Raw genomic sequence first — 22,062 nt, 5'->3', positions numbered from 1 at the left:
GGGTCAGAAACACAGAGAATCTAAGCGGCTTATTAGGACACATAACTGAGATCAACTGGAATCAGTAAGGAATCAGTAAGTGGTTCTTCATTTTTTAAGCTTGAAGGGTATCATCAATTAAAAGTCATATTGCTTAAAACCACCAATACTCAAAGACAATCTCTGTGCTGATCATCAGAACACCTGGTAAATTGCCAATAGCCCTATTATACCTATTCAATGGCATTATTTCCAAGAGTATCTTACGATGAAGACCCAGCCAACCCTGTTACTTATGGAAGGGAGTGCCATTATTCCCAGTGCAGAAGTTTGTAGAGTGGTACCTTTGGCCTCACACCCAGGAAGCCACTGCAATTTGGGGCTCCACATTTGCAAACAGTCTTTCCATTCCCAAGACATTCTAGGTTGTAGTTGAAGGTAAGTTCAGTGCCTGCATAAAAGAACAAGAACATGAACATAGTAATACCCTAGTTTTAATTACATTATATCTATAACAACCACAACTGATACTGACTTCCAAGAGAACAGATTAATTTTAAAAAGAGGATAAAAAGGAGAATTCATTAACTCTAACCCCAATATATAAACTCTAATCCTGTAAAAGAATTAAGCAGCTAACATAATTTAATAATGTAAATAAATGACATAATATAATATTTAAAGTAACTTTTACTACAGAAGTGCTAATTTTTCTGAATAACTGAATTTTTATAAATTTAATGTGCTTATGATGCAACTTCTCCATATACACGTGTACAAGATGTCAGGATCCTTGGCATAAGTTGCTGCTCACCAGGCAGCTAGTCTGTAAATGTAAATGCACCAGAGCTAAATCAGAAGGTATTAACACTCACAAAAGAAAGACTGATAACATTCTAGAAAAGAAGCCAATATGCAATAATCCTTGAGGGGTCTTCAGTGACTAAGGATGGCAAAAGGAATTGGGAAAGATAGAAATGAGGACTGTATATGGCACACGTGGGACATCGTAGATGTAGGTGGTGATGAGCCTAGAAAGTTGATAAGAAAGGAGGAGAACAGGCTGAGAAGTTCTGATTCCATCAGCTTCCCCAGGTATTATGCTTGACACATAACACATTCTGTCTCATTTCCCCCTTCCCAATCAGATGACTGGCAGCCAAATGAAGACTGGAACAAGGTGTCTGAATTCCCAAACTGAGTGAGCACAGGAGAAGTGAAAGAGAAGTCTGTGACTAGTAGTGGTTGAATAGGCTGCCTGACTGAAGGCTCAGAGAAATATGAACTCAAAGTGGTCACAAGAAAAGAAATTAAGTCATGTGACAGTTCTATGTGAGTAATCAGTAAAGAGGAACAAGTGTGTTCAATCCCATCATGGTGGTTAAAGAGAAAACCAAGAAAAGCATGAGAGAGGTGTCAGATCCAAGAATGTCACCAACACATGTATAATATCACCTACTTTATGGCACATTTGCAAGATTAATTAAATGAGATAACTGATAATGTCTAGTACCTGATAAATGATAGCTTCTATAGTATTCATTTGGCTATTTATGTTAGGAAAACAGAAATCGATCCAATTTACTACAAGCAGTCACTACAAAAACTTGGTACAATTTAAGTACAGTACAGAGTGATGTTCAAATGCTAATGCTGTCATTTAATACTTAATGTGAAGAAAATGCAAACTAGGAGAAGGGAATGAGTGGCTGACTTAAACATTTTTTAAAAATTGTCACAAGCTTTAAAATTCTGAAAAGCCTAAAGAATCCTGGGAAGTCTATTTAAATTGTTGGGAAAAGAGACACTGGAGTGGAGGGAAGTGGGAGAAGGAGGATCAAATATTTTTTAAAAGTTTAAAAAAAAAAAACAATTGATCAGGAGTTGAGCAAACTACTCTTTAATTATTTTAAATTAAATTATTTTTAACATTTGAAATTAAATATGGGATTTCTGCTTCAAACCGGACCATACTACTGGCAATTACAAACTACCAAACACAGTTCTATTTCAAGTTGAGTGTAGGACAATGATCTTCAAATGTTTTGCCACATCACTGCAAAACTCATTTTGAAAAACTATGAACAAATCCCTTGTACAAGTCTAAATTCAGAGCACTTATACAAATTCAAATATTTTCAAAATCATACACTATAGAGGATACCATATGTATATATGCTTAAAATATTTTCATCAAAACCTTAATGCCACAACATTTAGGTACTTCAATTTATGGAAAACATCCAACATGAAACTATACTGTCAAACTACTCAACCACATAAATTTTACTTTCAATTCAAATAAAGATCCTAATACTTGTCCTGGTTACAACCATCTCATGTCTGCATCTAATTCTTAGACTCACAGGCACAGAGGCATGTCACAACAGGAGCTGTATGTACTTATTTGAAACTGTTGTGTACCCCAGAAAAGCCATGTTCTTTAATCTTAATTCAATATTGTTGGGCGGGATCTTTTTTATTAGGGGGCTTCCATGGAGATGTCTCCACCCATTCAAGGTGGGTTGCTTACTGGAGCCATTTAAGAAGGAACCATATTGGAAAAAGCTTCAGAACCAATGGAGAGAGACAGGTTTGGAGATGCAGAAAGAATATTTCCCTGGGGAAGCTATTTGAAATGAGAAGCTGGGAGAGAAAGCTAGCAGATGTGACCATGGGCCTTACCAGCTGATAGAGAAACCATCAGCCCTTTCCTGAGTCAAGGTTATCATTTTCTAGATGCCTTAGTTTGGACATTTTATGGCCTTAGAATTGTAAACGTGTAACCTAATAAATTCACTTTATAAAAGCCAACCCATTTCTGGTATATTGCATTTCCAGCAGCATTAGCAAACTAAAACACTGTGTTTTCTCCAACTGTCTGGATTTATGGCATCCCAAAAGTGAGGTTTTTTTGTTGTTGCTGTTTCTCATTTGTTTTTTAAAAACAACCTTGGGACAACAATCTGTAAGATTCAGATGGGTGAGAGAGAAGTCACTGTTTCATAAAGCGGGAGAAGGGTGATTGTGAAAAGGAAGATAAGAAAGGAGGGAACTGGAGAGCTGGAGCTTTCTAAGATAGACCAATTTTCAGGGAGTTTAAAAGGTCTGGAAATTTATGTATCCTTCTGTTACCAGGAGTTTATATACCTCATTTTGAAGTATATGGCATATGAAAACTTTACATGATAAAACCTAAAATTCGGTTCTTTAGCTCTAGATTTTGCATAATCCTTAAAAGATCCTTACCTGCTTTGATGTCACTCAGGGCAAAAAGGCCAACACGGGTGTCACCATTCACAGACCACTTCTGTGTTTCACAGTTGGGCTGGCAGCAATGATTCATGAACCGAGCATAGTTTCCTTTGGGACCAGCATCAATGATCCGGTCCTAGGATCCAAAGAAGAGCTCCTCATCAGACTTCCTGAGCTCTCTGCTATTGCTGATTAAAATAAAGACTATATTCTACAATAAGGTGGGGTTCTTCTTTGTAAAATCCGAATCTCCTAGAGCAGTGGTTCTCAGAGTGTGGTCCCTGGACCAGCAAAAGCATCCCCATCTGGAAGTAACTTGTTAGAAATGCAAACTCTTGGGTACTGCTCCATATATACTGAAGCAGAAGCTCTGGAGTGAGGCCCAGTAATCTGTACTATAAAAAGCCCACCAGGTGATTCTGATGTATACTGAAGATTGTGAAGCCACTCCCAAGTAGAACCAGTTTCTCATATTTCTAATTAGATATTTTTCCATGCAGGCTACACAGCAGAAATCACTAAGGAGACTTAAATAGATGACAGTATATATCCAAAACAAGTGAATCAGGATATCTAGAGGAGAGGGTTTTATAAATTTTATGTCTACAATTTGATAAATATTTGCCAAGTCATAAACTAAGAAAGGATCCTGCTACAAAAACAGTGGAAGGTAAAAAAGCTAGCAGAATCTCATATTCAGTTGCAAAGAGGAATCCCTGTTATACAGAAAATAAATACACTAGGATGCTAAATACAATTCTAGGTATCAATGAATGTAATGCCTCAGAAAATTTCTATAATTGGCAAGGTAACTTTGGTTCTAAGCTTAGGCATACAATCAATTTATGTGACCATGTACAATGCACTAATTAAACAGAAGCACATCAATGTTCAAAGCAGCATAGCAGCCCAAAGCTGGAAACAACACAAGGGTTTATTAACAGAAGAATGGATAAACAACATGTGGTATACCCATACAATAGTGTTATCATTCAGTGAGAAAAAGAAATAAAGTTCTTATGCATAGTAAAACATGGATGAATCTTGAAGATGACAGGTTTAGTGAGGTAAATAAGACACAAAGCACAATATTATTTTTAGTATGAAAATACAGAAAATGACAAGAATAAGGAAAATTATTGAGACAAAGTAGGTTAAAAGTTATCATGGGGTGGGGGTGGGGAATAAGGACAAGGTGGCAAAGACCATTCAATTGGGAAAAAAACAGTCCCTTCAAATGCTGCTGGGAAACCTGGATGTCTATTAAAAAAAAAAAAAAAAAGGATCCCTACTTCACACAATATACAAAAATCAACTCAAAATACATGGAAGACCATGACTTGAGAGCTACAACTATCAAACACCCAAAAGAAAACGTAGGGAAGCATCTTTAGAATCATTTGTTAGGCGATAGTTTCTTAGATTATACACCCAAAGCACAAGCAACAAAAGAAAAAAAAATAGATAAATGGATGTCATCAAAATTAAAAACTTGTTTTGTCTCAAAGGGCTCTATCATGAATGTAAAATGACAACCTACCAGTGTGAGAAAATATTTGGAACCCACATATTTGACAAAGATTTAATACCCAAAACATATAAAGAAACCCTTTCACTTAAAAACAAAAATCTAATTTAGAAAAAAGGCATATGATTTGAACCGACATCTCTCTAAAGAAAATATACAACGGAAAAGATACTCAATATCATTAGTGATGAAGGAACTGCTAATCAAAACCACAATGAGAAGCATTCAACTAGGTGAACGAATCTTAAGGAATGTGTATTGAATAAATGTCAGAAAAAAAAGACAAATATTATCATGACTCACTCATAAGGACTAACTATAATATAAAAACTTGGTGAACTGAAGTCAAGAGCCTGGGTTATCAGGTGGGGGCCTATTGTAAAGGGTCCTAGATTTTAAGCTCTTAGAGTAGTCACATATGTTCAGAAGTTGTAACTGTGATTTGGAAATTATAAGATCCTGAGCTGTTTGTTTATAACCTGGTCATTTCCAGAAACTTCAGGTATTTGAGACCTGAGTTTTAGAATTAGAGCTCTAAAGCTATGAAACTCAGTAGTACCCCATACAGGAACTGTTTAAAAAGTTGAAAAAGGCATTACACTTCAAGTAGAGATATGAAGTAGAGGACTAGGTAAATCAGAATACAGGGTCAAGGATGGTATTTTAAAACTTTCAACTTCTGTGTGAGACCAAAGGAAGAAATGTTTATTTGGTGCAAAATTTATATTTTGAGTGGGGCATTACTAATTTAACTTGCATGGTCAGTTTAATTGAACCCTATAAGTACAGGAAATCTTGAACAGGGTGTGAGATTTTATTGGTTTGCCCACGTTAGTGTACTGCCCTTATATATCCCAGAGTAATTTGGGCAATAAGTAGAGAAGTATTTGCAAAGACCCCTAGGGGGACTGGAGAAAAAGGAGGAAATATTAAACTTCCCCATTTGGAGAATTTCTGATATTCTCACAAGATCATGGACAACCAAATCAATAGGCCAAGTCCTCAATCCTGGGGTTCGACCCTATGAAATTTATTGTTGCAGAGGAGAAGCTAGGTCTACTTAAAATTATGCCCAAGAGTCACCCCCAGAGAATCTCTTTTGTTGCTCAGATGTGGCCTTTCTCTCTCAAAGCCAATTCAGCAGGTGAACTCCCTGCTCTTCCCCCTATGTGGAATATGACTCCCAGGGGTGTAAATCTTCCTGGCTATGTGGGACAGAAATGAGTGGGCACCCGGCATCAAGGGATTTGAGAAAGCCTTTTTTTAAAAAAATTTTTTATTAATAAAACCTATCAACATACAACACAAACATTCTTAACATATGAACATTCCACACGTGGTGTGCAATCAATGGCTCACAATATCATCACACAGTTGTATATTCATCATTATGATCATTTCTCAGAACATTTACATCACTCCAGAAAGAGAAATAAAAAGAAAAAAGAAAAAACTCATACATACCATATCCCTTACCCCTCCCTCTCATTGACCACTAGTATTTCCCCTCTATCCAATTTATTTTAACATTTGTTCTATTATTTATTTATTTTTTAATCCACATTTTTTACTCATTTGTCCATACCACAGATAAAAGGAGCATCATAACAAGGTTTTCACAATCACACAGTTACTTTGTGAAAGCTCTATCATTATACAATCATCTAAAGAAACATGGCTACTGGAACACAGCTCTACAGTTTCAGGTTCTTCCCTCTAGCTTCTCTAATACAGCTTAAACTAAAAAGGGGTTATCTATATAATGCGCAAGAATAACCTCCAGGATGACCTCTCAGCTTTATTTGAACTCTCTCAGTCACTGACACTTATCTTGTCTCATTTCTGTCTTCTCCCTTTTGGTCGAGGTTTTCTCAATCCCTTGGTGCTGAGTCCCACCACCTTATTCTAGGATTTCTGGCGCATGTTGCCAGGAAAGTCTACACCCCTGGGAGTCATGTTCCACGTAGAGACCGGGAGGGTAGTGAGTTTGCCGGCCGCATTGACTGAGAGAAAGGCCACATCTGAGCAATAAAAGAGGTTCCCTGGGGGTGACTCTTAGGCCTAATTTTAAGTAGGCTTAGCCTACCCTCTGCGGGGATAAGTTCCATATGAACAACCCCCAAGATTGAGGATTCAGCCTATTGATTTTGTTGTCTTCACTGCTCATGGGAATATCAGGCCTTGAGAAAGCCTTCTTGACCAAAAGGGGGAAGAGACAAATAAGACAAAAAAAGTTTCAGTGGCTGAGAGATTTCGGAGTTGAGAAGATATGCTGGAGGTTATTCTTACATATTATATAGATATCCCTTTTTAGTTTGTGGTGTATTGGAGTGACTGGAGGGAAGTACCTGAAACTATTCAGTTGTGTTCTAGTAGCCTTGATTCTTGAAGATGACTGTATAAAGATACAGCTTTTACAATGTGACTGTGTGATTGTGAGATATGAATGGATGAGTAAAAATATATGGATAATAAATAAATGCTAGCAGGGACAATGGGTAAAACAAATTGGGAAGATGGGAATATTAATGGTCAATGGGGGGAGGGGTATTATATGTCTGAATTTTCTTTTTTCTTTTTATTTCATTTCCTGGAATGATGGCAATGTCTTAAAAGATAAACACAGTGATGAATACACGGCTATGTGATCATATGGTGAGCCATTGATTTTACACGTGTATGGAATGTTTGTGTGTGAAGATTTATCAATAAAAATCTTAAAATGTTTTGGTAATGGATGGCAGTGAGGACAGGAGAACACTGTGAATGGAATTAACAGCACTGAAATATATACCTGAATATGATTAAAAGGGGAATCATATTTCCCTTTTATGGGAATGTTTTATGTTTTTATGGGAATATTATATGTTATTCCCATATATGTTATCTGGTAACAGCATAAAAGAAATCCATGCAACTATACTACACAAACCTAAGTTAAATCAGAGACTTTTATTTATAGTACCAAAAATGTGCTATCATCAGTTGCAACAAATGCTCCAACCAATGCAAGGTTTTGGTAGTGGGATGGATATGAGAATCCTGTATTTTATGCATATTTTTACTGTAAACCCACAACTTCTCTAAAAAAGAAAAAAAACTTTTAAATAAAAAAAGATATTACAATCAGATGAACAAAGTCTAAATAACTGGGATTTATGGAAAGTGGATATTTGAGGATTAAAAGAAATATTTAGGTGGGTTAAAAAAAAAGTGGGGTGTGTGTGTGTGTGTGTGTGTGTAATTTAGTTAGTCCTCTATGGCAACTAGTAAACAGAACTGTGTGGAACCACTATGTAGTGGGCATCCATGAGCAGACACACATCATATACAAATCTGGAATGGGTGCAAGGGCCAAGGTCATAGCACAGAATTGTAAGTAAGCTTCCTAAACTGTGGAGACCAGTGCCCACCGCCACTGGCATGAAGGCTGTTTGGAGATACCTTCCCATGGGAAAATGAAGCAGTCTCTAGTAGTAACAGGGGAAGGTAGCTTTTTTTGTTTGTTTGTTTTTAATACTTTTATTGTCAAACCTTAACAAACATATATTCTATACATGGTATACAATCAGTGGCTCACAATATCATCACATAGTTGTATTCATCACCATGATCATTTTTTTTAACATATCCATCTCTCCAGCAAAATAAATAAAAAGAGAACAGAAAAAACCCAAACATACAATATCCTCACCCCTCCCTCTTCTTGACCACTAGTATTTCAATCTATTCAATTTATCTTAACCTTTGTTCCCCATATTGTTTATTTTTTATCCATATTTTTTACTCATCTGTCTATACCATAGATAAAAGGGGCATGAGACACAAGGTTTTCATAATCAGACAGTCACACTGTAAAAGCTATTGTCATTATACAATCATCTTCAAAAAATACGGCTACTGGAACACAGCTCAACAGTTCAGGCGCTTCCCTCCAGCCACTCTAATACACCATAAACTAAAAATAAGATAACTATAAAATGTGTAAGAATAGCCTCCAAGATAACCTCTCGACTCTGAAATCTCTCAGCCACTGACACTTTATTTTGTCTCAATTCTGTCTTTCTCCTTTTGGTCGAGAAGGATTTCTCAATACCTTGATGCTGAGTCCCAGCTCATCCTGAGATTTTTGTCCCACATCACCAGGGAGGTTTAACATTCCTGGGAGTCATGTCCCATGTACAGGAGGAGGGCAGTGAGTTCCCTTGCTGTGTCAGTTTAGAGAGAACCCTGAGGTCTCTCCCTGCAGAAGAAGCAGGATTGAGGAAAGGGTAAACAAAACAAAATGAGGCTTTTGGAGTCGGTTTAGCACAGAGTACTGTAAAAGGGGCACACAGAGTCAGGGACCAACTCTGGCTCTTGATTGGCAATCCCAACGGACTGGGGACAAGCTATGAAAAGGAATTTCTTTTTTATTTTTTTTTATAACTATTCTTAGTAGTCCATCAAAGAAAGCCCCAGGCATTTTCAATTGTCATCACTGCCTCAGGCAAAGGTGGAGTTAAGGTATGTGAGAGAGAAAAGGTAACTAGTAAAGTGAAGGAGATAATTCCCTAAAGGGCATATCTTCCCCAAGAAAAGGTGGAACAGGGCCCAGCACAAGTGGTGGTACTCATTCTGAGACTTCAAACCCCAGGGGCTGGAAAACACTAAAGGCTTAAGGTCATCTTCTACCCCAGCCTCCGTCTCAACTATGTCCCTGGCAGGGACAGGATCTATTGAGAATTAAAGGCACCACACCACTTGACCCAGATGGGGAACAGAGAGACAAGTGCCACCTGCTGGGCAGAATAGGGAAAGCACAGTCAAGAGACTTCACGGGGAAGTCTGGCATCCTGCTGAGTCTCATCCTCAGAGAACCGTGATTATGATTACACAGTCCCTTGGGAACTGTCTGGGAAAATGTGATTGGGGTTAATCATATCTGGGGAGACTGCTTTCAAAAAAAGATTTCATATAGGAGGGAAAGGTTTGGAAAACAGTGTAGAAATGAAGACTCACTAATATGAACTAATAATAATGAGCAAATTTTGAGAGGTATAGTTGAGAATACAGTTAATAGGAGATAGAAAGAGGGTAGAGACTGGGTGTTGGATTCTGAAGTGGAACAGAATGTTCAACCAGATTGATTTTAAAGAGCCACAAATGGACAACATAGTACTACCTGATGGTAACACAATATTATAAGCACAATGAACAATGCTGAGCGTGAGTATGGTTGAAAGAGGACTAGGGAACACCAGGAGGAAAGACAGAGGATAAAAATTGGGACTATATAACTAGGGAAACCTAGAATGGACAATGATGGTGATTAAATGTATAAATATAAGAAAATTTTTACATGAGGGAGAACAAAGGTCAACATTGCAAAGTGTTGAAAATGGGATGGTATATGGAAAAAATACAATCAATGAAAACTAAGGTCTATAGTTAGCAGTACATTGTAATATACCTCCATTAATTGTAATAAGTGCAGTATACCAAGGATAAATGTCAATAAGAAGGGGATATCGCTCAGTCACCTTTTTATTTTATTTTTACTCTTCTTTGTTCTTTGCAGAAGAAATGGAAATGTCCTCATATTGACTATGGTGGTGAATGCGTAACTACATGATTATACCAGGAGCCATTGATTGTTTACTTAGGATGGTATGTATCGTTTATGAATAAAACTGTTAAATAAACAGAAAGATACAAATGCTGGAGAAAATGGGGAGGGAAAGACGTACCTATTCACTATGGGTGGGGAAGGAGAATAGGTGCAGTACCTCTGGAAGGCAGTGTGGCAGATACATAAGAGGGTAAGCATAGGGTAGCCATATGATCCCACAACCCTGTTATTAGGTATCTACTTGGAAGAACTGAAAGCAGAGACAGAAATAGACAATTGCCCACTGGTACTTATGGTGGCAGTATTCATGTTTCGCAATGGATGGAGGTGGCCTAAGAGTACACTGACGGATGAATGGAAGAGTAAACTGTGAGATATACATACAATAGAATAATAAGCAGCCGCAAGAAGGAATGACAAGGCACGCAACCCCGTGAATGAATTTTGAGGACATTATGTTGAGTGGAATACGTCAGAAATAAGAAGGCAAATATTATAATGCCTCACTAATATGGACTAATGCTAATGTACAAACTCTGAGAATTGAATTCAAGTGCCTAAAGTTATCAGGGGATAGAACGTGGGCAGAGATTGGCAATCAATGATTAAGGAGTACAGAACGTTCAATAAGGCCTATTGTAAAAGTTTGTAGATCCTAAGCTCTTACAGCAGTCACATATATTACAGAATTTTAACTGTTATTTCTAAATTCTGAGATACTGAGTTACTTGTGTGTAAGTGGTTGTTCCCTGGAACTCATGGTACCTTTGTGACAGCTGAGACTCAGAGTTAGAATTCTGCAGCTATGAAAGTCAGCATTAGTCTATATAGTAAGTATTAAAGAAGGTGAAAAAATGATTACACTTCAACTAAAGATATGAATGAAGCTGATTTGGATAGGACTAAGGCAAATCAGAATATAGGGTAAAGGATGATATGGTCCATATTTTAAAACTTCAAGCTCTGTGTGTGACCAAAGGAAGAGATGTTTATTTAGTACAAAATTTATATTTTCTGTAGCACACTATCTAAATTATACTGTATGGTCAGTATATTCAAACAACATAATTATTTCTTTTTTTTTTATTTTTTAAATTTTTTATTAATTAAAACAGAAAAAAAAATTTTACATACCATACCCCTTACCCCTCCCTTTCACTGATCACTAGCATTTCAAACTAAATTTATCTTAACATTTGTTCCCCCTATTATTTATTTTTATTCCATATGTTCTACTCCTCTGTTGACAAGGTACATAAAAGGAGCATCAGACCCAAGGTTTTCACAATCACACATTCACATTGTGAAAGCTATATCATTATTCAATCATCATCAAGAAACATGGCTACTGGAACACAACTCTACGTTTTCAGGCAATTCCCTCCAGCCTCTCCATTACATCTTGGTTAACAAGGTGTTATCTACTTAATGTGTAAGAATAACCTCCAGGATAACCTCTCCACTCTGTTTGGAATCTCTCAGCCATTGACACTTTGTCTCATTTCCCTCTTCCCCCTTTTGGTTGAGAAGGTTTTCTCAATCCCTTATGCTGAATCTCAGCTCATTCTGGGATTTCTGTCCCACGTTGCCAGGAAGATCCACACCCCTGGGAGTCATGTCCCACGTAGACAGGGGGAGGGTGGTGAGTCAAACAACATAATTATATGGAACTTGAATAGGCAGTGAGATCTTGTTGGCATGTACAGGTTAGTGTGATGCCCCGACACATCCCAGAGAAATCTGGGCAACTAAAAAGTATTTTCCCCTTGAAGAACTGGGAAAAAACGTAGAAATATTAAACTTTCCCATCTGGGGAATTCCTGATAGTCTCACAAGCACTGGGGACTACGAATTTAATAGGACAACCCTCAATCTTGGGACTTGCCCTTATGAAACTTATTCCTACAAAGGAAAAACTAAGCATACTTATGACTATGCCTAAGGGTCACCTCCAGAGAACCTCTTTTGTTGCTCAGATGTGGCCTCTCTAAACCAACTCTGCAAAAAAACTTATAACCCTCCCCACTACATGAGACATGACTCCATGGCTATAAGTCTCCCTGATAATGTGGCGCATGATTCTCAGGGATGAGCCTGGCCCTGCTCAGAAAGCCTTCTTGACCAAAACATGGAAAAGAAATAAAAGAAAATGAAGTTTCAGTGGCTAAAAGATTTCAAATAGAGTTGAGAGATCATTCTTACGCATTATACAGATATTCTTTTTGATTTTTAGTATATTAGAATAACTAGAAGGAAACACCTGAAACTGTTGAGCAGTAATCCAGCAGGCTTGATTCCTGAAGATAACTGTTTAACTATATAGCTTTTAAGGTGTGACCATGTGACTGTGAAAACCTTGTGACCAACACTGCCTTATCCAATAAATGGGTAAGAAAATATGGACAAAAACATAAATAATAGGGGAGATGGTGGGTTTAGGATGTTTTCGATCTTCGTTTTTATTAAAATTTTTTTTGAGTAATGAAAATATTCCAAAATTGATTGTGGTGATGGATGTACAAGTATATGATAATACTGCAAACCACTGATGTATAGTTGGATGATTATATGGTATGTGAATATATCTCAATAATATTGCATTAAAAAATAATAATAAATAAAAGAATGGGAAAAGCAGCTTTACTGCCTTTGGCCATGAATGTATAATGAGAAATAAGCAATCATATCTACTCCAGAACCCAGATCAACCGATCTCCACGGACATGGGGGAAAGACTCTATTTCATTGCTTTGGACAGTACATGACATACCTACAAATATTATAGCTGGGACAATAATAATTTCACAAACTTTCAACAGAGGAAATAACCTAGAAATTAACTTTTCACATTACTTACTTTGTCTAGGGTGAGCATATAGAAATTAGTGATATCGTGTTCTTGGGCATAACGGATTCGAGCTCTGCACTCTTCTTCATCTATTAACTCACCCACGTACTCATTCACAAATTCTCCCTGGAATGAGAAATAGCTCATGACTTAATGGCAAAAAGCACAACTGTGGTTACATGTAAATTTAATTTTTGAACAATTAATGAAGATTTCAGATTCTCCAAAGCAGAATATGTGCATGTAATTTAGTCATTTCTACAAATATAACATTACATATGTTGGCTCAACTATTTGACAATGGAAACTACATCCCCATTCCCACCAATGCCAACATCAGGAAGACTGGGATTCACTGAACACTACAGATAAACAGGAATGGAAGTGTAGTAAGCAAACTAAGGCCTCACTACAAAGGAGGCAGGAATAACCAACCCCTCTACCTGCCCAGGAGTCGTAAAGTCAGTTTTCCAAAACTATCTTTTTCCTGGCCCTGTCTACCTCTTTTTCACCTTTCATACCACTGTTCTTCCTATACCACATCATGCCACAGTCATACTAGCTTTCACACACTCTCTCTACTGCAATGCTTTAACTCATACCTTGCCTTAGCCAACAGCTACTTACACTTCAAGTGTCAACTTGAAATATCCTCATTGATGAACAAGTTTCAGCCCCTTTGCCACATGTTTCCGAAGTACTTTGTGCTTCTACATTTGAGAATTACGCGTTTAATCTGTCCCCACCCTCTAGAATGTAAACTTTATGAAAGCACTAACCATGTTTTGCTTATTGATCACTGTGCTCCCAGCTCAAGGCCTGGCAAACATATAACTACTAAGTAAGTTACTCAACACACCAAGCCATATTCACTGCCTTTCCTAGAAATGAACTCCAATAAAACTCTTCACAGAGTCACCAGGTAAGCTTTTACTTTATTAAAATGTCAGATTAAGATTTATAGCATAGAAAAAAAGATTGTATAATTTTATCTATTTATCAGAAACTTGCAGTTCCTTCCAAGTTTCAAGTTGAAGATGCTATCAGCTTTATTAGAAAAGGCCTCACTCTCTCTCTTCTCCTTCACATTCCAACCCAAAGCTGTTTTCATCCCATTAAACGTATATTTTATTATAGACGATTAATACCTCTGATTAATACACCTCTGTATCATGTGCTCATTATCCTCTTTTAACCATCGGTTTCGAGGTTGTCAGAAAACCATAAGGTCAGAGCATCTCTATGAAATTCCCTCTGTTTATCCTCATACAGGACCACCCATTCTCAAGTTTCCAAACTGCGGAAGGCTGTGGTGAGGCACAGGGACTTTCCCTAAACCATGTTATTTTCCTCTCTGATGGATTTTCTCACATTCACCAAGGAAAATTATTCCTATCAAACAACTGCAAAGAAGAAGAAAAAAAATTGACAATCAAGATACGTTTTCCTCACCTTTTTAATATCTGTTTTTGTCCGGAGACCCCAGCCCCTCTGTAATGTGCGAAAAATTTCAACCTCTGGATACTGGCGTTTGGTGAAGCATTGGTTCTGGCAGCGCCCTCCGGCAGGACATACAGTGGGGTGGCACTCATAGAGCAGCATGCGGTTGATGCACTCGGAATCTATCCCGCAGGGGTTCTCATCAGTAGCTTTACAGTTACAACGGGGAATCTCAGACAAATCTGCAGTGAAGATCTGGACCCTGCCAATGGGACGGTTCACCTGGAGGAGGAAACGCAGCACAGTACATCAGGCACATCAACGCAGGACAAGTTAGGACTCATGCAAGGAGGAATTCTTTTCCTTGAGTGTCAAATTTTACCTGGTATTGAGCTATCAAGATTTAGGCATATATATATATATATATATATATAAACCCTCATGTGTAGAAAATAGGAATCCCAGAAAAAATTTCATAAAATTATAAAAGTACTTCTTTTTAAAGCTGGTAAGTCAAGTGATCTAAAACTGGATTTTTCTTCTATTGCCACATGGTGGCGCCACTTTAACTTACATCTATGAAAATACCCGATTTTTTTTTCTTAACCCACGATTTTTATGTTGAAAATTGTAGGCATGAAAACTTCTTTGAGTAATTTGGATTGCTATATGTGAAAATATATTTTAATATTTACTATTATATTTTGAGATCTTTTTAATAGACTATAACAATATCACTCATGCATATATTTAGTATTGGTGTTAATGCTGTAAACTAATGAAAATGTGGTGAAATAAAACATGAAAACATCAAACAGCTGCCATGGTACCCAAGCCATGAATGTAGGAGAGCTTCTACAAATAGTAGTAACAATGCTGAGGGAAAAAAATGATGTTCCATAATAGAAATAAATGTGTACACTATGAAAATGAATCTCCCGTTTGATTATTCCGATAGGGACAATCAACTGAGCCTTGAAAAACATATTCCAAACACAAAATCTGACCCTTGTGTGGGATTTTATCTTTTAAACTTCTCTTTTTTATTGTATAGTATAACATATATAAAAAGCAAAGAAATAAAAAGGCAATAGTTTTCAAAGCATTCTTCAACAGGATAGATTCCAGAATTTGTCATGGGTTACCATACAATCCTCTCATATTTGTCCTTCTAGCTGCTCCAGAAAATAGGAAGGCTAGAGGGCTTAAATACTTTTTTATCATCACAATCGATTTTTTTTTCCTTCTTTTTTGTGAACAATAACATATACAAAAAAAGCAATAACTTTCCAAGCACAGCACAATCAGTTGAAGAACATATTTCAGACTTTGGCATGGGTTACAATTTCAAAATTTTAGGTTTTTACTTCTAGTCACTCCAAAATGCTGGAGACTAAAAGAGATATCAATTTAATGATTTAGCATTCATATTCATTTGTTAAGTCCTATCTTCTATGTATAATTTCACCATTTCTTTTGATCTTTCCATACCTCTCTTTAGAGTTATTTGGGCTACGGCAATTCTAAATGTTTGATATTGAAAGGGTCTGTCACTAATATGGTGTAGGGAGATGGAACTATCTGATGTTCTGGAGAGGCTGGGCTAGGTTTTAGGACTTACCTGGGCCAGGTACTCATCTAGAGGTTGTAGGTATCTATCTGGAAAGTTACTCTAGTGCCTGGAACCCTTGTGGAATGTTATAAATTGCCATAGGTGTTCTTCAGGATTGGCTGGAGTGGTACTGGTTAGGAGTTGGCAGGTTATGATAGGTAGCAAGGTCTACCTGAAGCTTGTGTAAGAGCACCCTCCAGAGTACAGCCTCTTGACTCTATTTGAACTCTCTCTGCCACTGATACTTTATTAATTACACTTCTTTTTCCCCTTTTGGTCAGGATGGAATTGTTGATCCCATGGTGCCAGGTCTGGACTCACTCCTGGGAATCCTCTCCCATGTCGCCAGGGAGACTTTCACCCTTGGATGTCATGTCCCATGTAGGGGGGAAAGGCAATGATTTCACTTGCAGAGTTGGGCTTAGAGAGACTGAGGCCACATCTGAGCAACAACAGAGGTCCTCCAGAAGTAACTTTTAGGCATGCTTATAGGAGTCTAATCTTCTCCGTTACCTACATAAGCTTCACAAGAGTAAGCCTTGTGATTGAGGGCATGACCTATTGATTTGGGTATTCCTAAAGTTTGACACAGTATCAGGGGATTCCTTGATGGTAAGGTTTAATAGTTCCATATTCCTTCTCCCCTCCCTCAGGGGACTTTGCCAATACTTTTTGATTATCTGGTTAATATACTGTAGGATGTTCCCAGGCATTACAATAATCTCTACAGGATTAAAGGACCTCTTTCTCATTCTGTGCTTCCTGTGTTTCAGTTGTTCAAATGACCTATACAGACAGGTTGAATTAGATTATGCACTACAGAAAATTTCCGTTGCAGATCAAATAAACCTTTCTTCTGTTGGTCTCAAAGAGTAGGTGTGGTTCTAAAATGTAGACATCTTTTAAACTTCTTATTGTAAAATACTTTCAAACTTACAGGACACTTACAAAAATAACACAAACGCCATATATAAGAAAACTCCAACATATCCATATCCACCCCTACATTGCCCCATTCTGATACCCAAGATCTACCAATTTTAACATTTTGCTGCATTTGCTGTATCATTCTCTCTTAAGAGTGTAACAATTCACTTATCTATTCACGTCTGCCCAACAATTCATTTTCTAAACAGTTGATTTGGATGCACACATCAAGCTCCTTGAACACTTAATAGGGCCATGTACATTTCCTAAGGACAAGGACATTTACTTATGTATGCACCAGCAGTGCAGTTAGCAGAGTTCAAGAAACTTAATATTGGTATGTTAAATTACAGTCTATATTTCATTTTTAATATGTCCCAGTAATGTCCCTTTTGAGCCTTCTCTCTTCCCTTCTTAGAATCCCATCCTGAATCATGTATCATCTATCACTATTTCTCTAGCCAATCTTTCTTTAACCAATGGAAGCATATATAACAAACTTTCCCATCTCAATCCCCTCCCAAGCAAAGCTTTAAACAGGATCACTCTGTTGTGATACCCTCACCACCCTTCATTACTAAACTTTCCCTTCTCCCCAAACACAAAACTTCTACCTGCTTTGCATCAACTTCCCATTCCCCTGGAAACTTCACTCCCAGCAATTTCTACTCTAATTTCTATCTCTTGTTTCTATGAACTTGCTTATTCTCTGAAATTTCCACTTTAGTTACCATCCGGCTTAAATTTAACATCCTAAATCTGTAACAATCTTGTTTGCTTTGATACTAACAACTACAGTAGCATACACAAATGATAGTTTGATAACCTTTTGTCCCTCCCCAACCTTTATGTAGCTCTTGGCAAAAATTAGATTTTAAACATTAAGAGACCAAAACCACTGATTCCTCATTACATTTTTTTGCACCTGCCTTTCAGACCTTGATGTAAAAAGTGTAGTTACAAACTCAAAAATATAATAGTGGCATTATACCCATGTTGTTAGCCTTACTGGAGATCTTTATTTCTTCATGCAGCTTTGATATTTCAACCTTCACAGCTATCTGATGATGACTTTCCTCACCTTTTGTGTATTATTTAAAAAAATTTTTTTTACTGATAAACATTATATATTCACATACCATGTAATCATCCAAAGTGTACAATCACTGATTCAGAATATTATCATATAGCTGTGCATTTATTATCACAATCGACATTTTTTTCCTTTTTGTGAAAAAATATATGTACAACAAAAGCAATAAATTTTAAAGTGCACTAAAACAATTAGTTGTAGAACAGATTTCAAAGTTTGGAATGGGTCACAATTCCACAATTTTACTAGCTGCTCCAAGACACTAGAGACTAAAAGAAGTATCAACATAATGATTCAGCAATCAGTCTCATTGTTAAACCCTATCTTCTCTGTAAAACGCTACCATCTCCTTTGAGCTTTCTCCCACAATTTTAGGGGTATTTGGGCTATGCCCATTCTAACTTTTTCATGTTGGAAAGGTTATGGTGGATAATAGAGGATATGGTGATGGAACACAGTGATGTCCTGGAAAGGCTGGCCCCTTAGGTTTTAGGACTTATCTGGTCCAGGGACCCATTTGGAGGTTGTAGGTTTCTGGAAAGTAACCTTTGTGCATGGAACCTTTGTAGAATCTCTTATACAGCTCTAGCTGTTCGCTAGGATCGGCAGGAATGGTTTTGGTTGGGGGTTGGCAAATTATGATAGGTAGCAATGCCTAACGGAGGCTTGCACACAAGTAGTCTCTTGACTCTATTTGAATTCTCTCAGCCACTGATACCTTATTTGTTACAATTTTCCCTCCTTTGGAAGAGGCATTGTCCATCCCATGGTGCCAGGGCCAGGTTCATCCCTGGGAGCCATATCTCACATTTCCAGGGAGATGTTCAACCTTGGATGTCATGTCCCACATAGGGGGGAGGGTAAGGATTTCACTTGCAAAGTTGGGCTGTGAGAGAGAGGCCATATATGAGCAAAAGAGATCCTCTGGAGGTAATTCTTAGGCATACCTATTGGTAGGCTAAGCTTCTCTGCTACATACATAAGTTTCACAAGATCGAGCTTCAAGATCATGGGCTTAGGCCTATTGATTTGAGTGTCCCTAATGTTTGATACCATATCAGGGTAGTAAACTTTACCCCAGTGGTAAAGTTTAATAGTTATATATATTTTTCTACCATCCCTCAAGGGACTTTGCCAGTACTTCTTGATTATCTGCCTAATATACTCTGGGGTGTATCAAGGTATCACATTAAACTATATAGGATTATAGGCCCTCTCTTATTCTGGGCTCCCTGTGTTTGGTTGTTTAAATGATCTATCCATACAGGATGAGTTAGATCATGTACTATAGAAAATTTATATTCTGGACAAAATAAATCTTTCTTCCTTTGGTCACATAGAGCAAGTGAAGTTCTAAAATACAGACAATGTCTTCCTTACCTCTTTATTCTCAATTACCTTAATCCTGACCTGGCTGACTTTGTTCTTATCTCTAAATACCAGGTTACACATACATAGTTACAGCCTCTCAAAATCTAGAAATAACAATTATTGCTCTGGACTAAATGTCTCTGCTATACAAGACACATAATCTAGGCCCCAATTTTGTGATAAGAAACTAGCACTTAAGTCTTATGGAAACTCCCTGTACATGACATGTTTCTCTTTTGTGCTTTCAAAAATTGCTCTAAGCGTATTGTTTGTTTCTTGAAAAAATAAAGCAAATGGCCCCACAATGCCTATTGCCTCTCGCCTCCCTAACCTGTTTTTGCAAGACTGCCTGCATGTCCTCTTACATGTGTATCTAACACATTTTCTGCTTGCTTAAAAAAAAAAATTGCTCTTTACCTTTGGCATTCAACAATTTCACTGTAATATGCTGTCACATCGATATATTTGGGTTTGTCCTGTTTGGAGCTCTTCAAATTCACTGGTTCTTTCTTTAATCAATTCCAAATTCCAGTTGAATTTCTGATACTATGGCCTTCAGCTCTATTTCGTTCCTTTCCATAATTTCCATCTCTCTACTGATATCCTCTTTGTGTGAATCTACCATTTTACAGATTTTTAAAATTCCTTGCCGATGTTTTCCTCTAGCTCTCTGAAACTATTTAAGACCTTTTTTTGCACGGGCCGGCACTGGGTATCGAACCTGGGTCTTCAGCATGGCAGGCGAGCACTCTGCCTGCTCAGTCACCATGGCCTGCCCTATTTAGGACAATTTTTAAAAAGTTTTTGTCCAGTATGGTCCAAGGTCTGGTCCTCTTCACTGATAATTTCTAATTCTTTAATTTTTTCTTTTGCTGGGCTATCACTTCCTATTTCTTTGCATGTTTTGTAACATTTTGTTGAAACCTAGACATTCTGGGAAGGGTAGGGGAAGGGGTCAGCCAGGGTATCATGAGATCCTACCAGTTTTAGTTGCTTTTTTTTGGCACTCACCCTGTTATATGGTTCTGTAGTAATAATAGGGTAAGTGCCAAGAAACTGTTTCCTGGAGCTTTAAAAAAGATGTTTCGAAAGTCCTTGCTGGTTGTTCCAAGTTTCTATGCCTCAAAGCATCTTACTAGAAATTGTGTTGATTTTGATAAATTAACTTTACTTGTAAGACTTAGTTTCCAAATGTTTTAAGAACAAAAAACATATATAAAGGATCTGGTACAGAACTACCATCTACCAGTCTATTAAATATGCTAGCTACTATAATTAAATTATTTTTCTTCCTTTCTCTTAATGGCCCTCAGTTTTCTGTCACATCAAATATTCTAGATTACTAATTTCAGTCCACCTAAAATCACTGTATTAGTTTAAAAAATTCCCATCCTCTAAATTCTCAAACATTTATTTCTAGCATTTTATTGTTCTTTAACATTATAAATTATATAAGCTGTCTGTGGAAATAAAATCAATCCATTTCTGTATGACAATTTAAAAGGAAATAAATTTCCCTGCCAGAACTCCTTCCTGATTCTTCAGAACAGTGGTAAAAACTGTAAACTTCTTATTAATGCATTTGGAAACCACAACCTAACTGAGGAAGCCAAGTTCTAGAGGGGATAGAAGACAATTACTGAGCTCAATCATTAAAGACTACTGCTCCTAAATAGGGCTCTGAACATTTACCTCCCATCCAAGGTGAACAAATATCTTTATCTATTCCCCAGTCCCAAAAAAGTTTCATCCTACTCTTTCTCTCTCTGCAAATTTATAATTCTTTCTTGACATCTGATCTAATCTATGATTAGTCTCAAATAAGTCCTTACTTAAAACCATAAAGCAAGTTTTAAGTTTTCCATAAAGCAAGACTGCACATTCAATTTTAAGAACAGCAAATGAACTCTCACTCTAGATCAGGGATTGGCAAAATTTTTCTGTAAAGGGCCAAATGATAAATTTTTGGCTCCGCCGGCCATCAAGTCTCTGTTGCATGGGCTGAACTCTGCCATTATAGTATAAAAACAGAAACTATGCAAATAAGCCTAGCTGTGTTCCAACAAAACTTTATTTATGGACACTGAAATGTGAATTTCACATAATCTTCATGCCATGGAATATTCTTTTTATTCCCACACTATACTTCAACTCTGTTAAAAAAAAAAAAAAAAAGTAAAACCATCCTTAGCTCATGGGCTTTACATGAACAGGTAGTAGACCAGATCAGGTCCATGTACTGTCATTTCTTAAACCCTGCCTAGATCCTTTTCTATACCTTTAAATAAAGGTATAGAAAATAAAGGTATTTAAATAAATATCTTTGTTTAAAAAAAAAAAAGATGGAGGAAAGAAAATGGACTCTCGAGTAATTAAGTCCATCACAGGAAGTAGCTCT

General features: G+C 37.2%; 1 protein-coding gene across 17 annotated transcripts in view; it reads right to left on the bottom strand.

Annotated features, from left to right (window-relative positions):
- The window catches only part of NSD1 (nuclear receptor binding SET domain protein 1), a 240,700-nt gene that overhangs the window by 10,553 nt on the left and 208,085 nt on the right, over window positions 1-22,062 (bottom strand). For all 17 annotated transcript variants that reach the window (XM_077137739.1, XM_077137747.1, XM_077137741.1 and 14 more), the window contains 4 exons: window positions 14,674-14,943; window positions 13,231-13,347; window positions 3,229-3,370; window positions 324-430 (listed from right to left, as the gene is read on the bottom strand). In XM_077137739.1, the coding sequence (XP_076993854.1) occupies window positions 324-430; window positions 3,229-3,370; window positions 13,231-13,347; window positions 14,674-14,943 (636 nt within the window). The remainder of the gene's footprint in view (window positions 1-323; window positions 431-3,228; window positions 3,371-13,230; window positions 13,348-14,673; window positions 14,944-22,062) is intronic.

The sequence above is a fragment of the Tamandua tetradactyla genome, chromosome 20 (assembly GCF_023851605.1).
Source record: "Tamandua tetradactyla isolate mTamTet1 chromosome 20, mTamTet1.pri, whole genome shotgun sequence".
NCBI classification, from domain to species: domain Eukaryota; kingdom Metazoa; phylum Chordata; class Mammalia; order Pilosa; family Myrmecophagidae; genus Tamandua; species Tamandua tetradactyla.
Note: the sequence above shows the minus strand (reverse complement) of the source record. Positions and strands in the feature narration are given on the sequence as shown.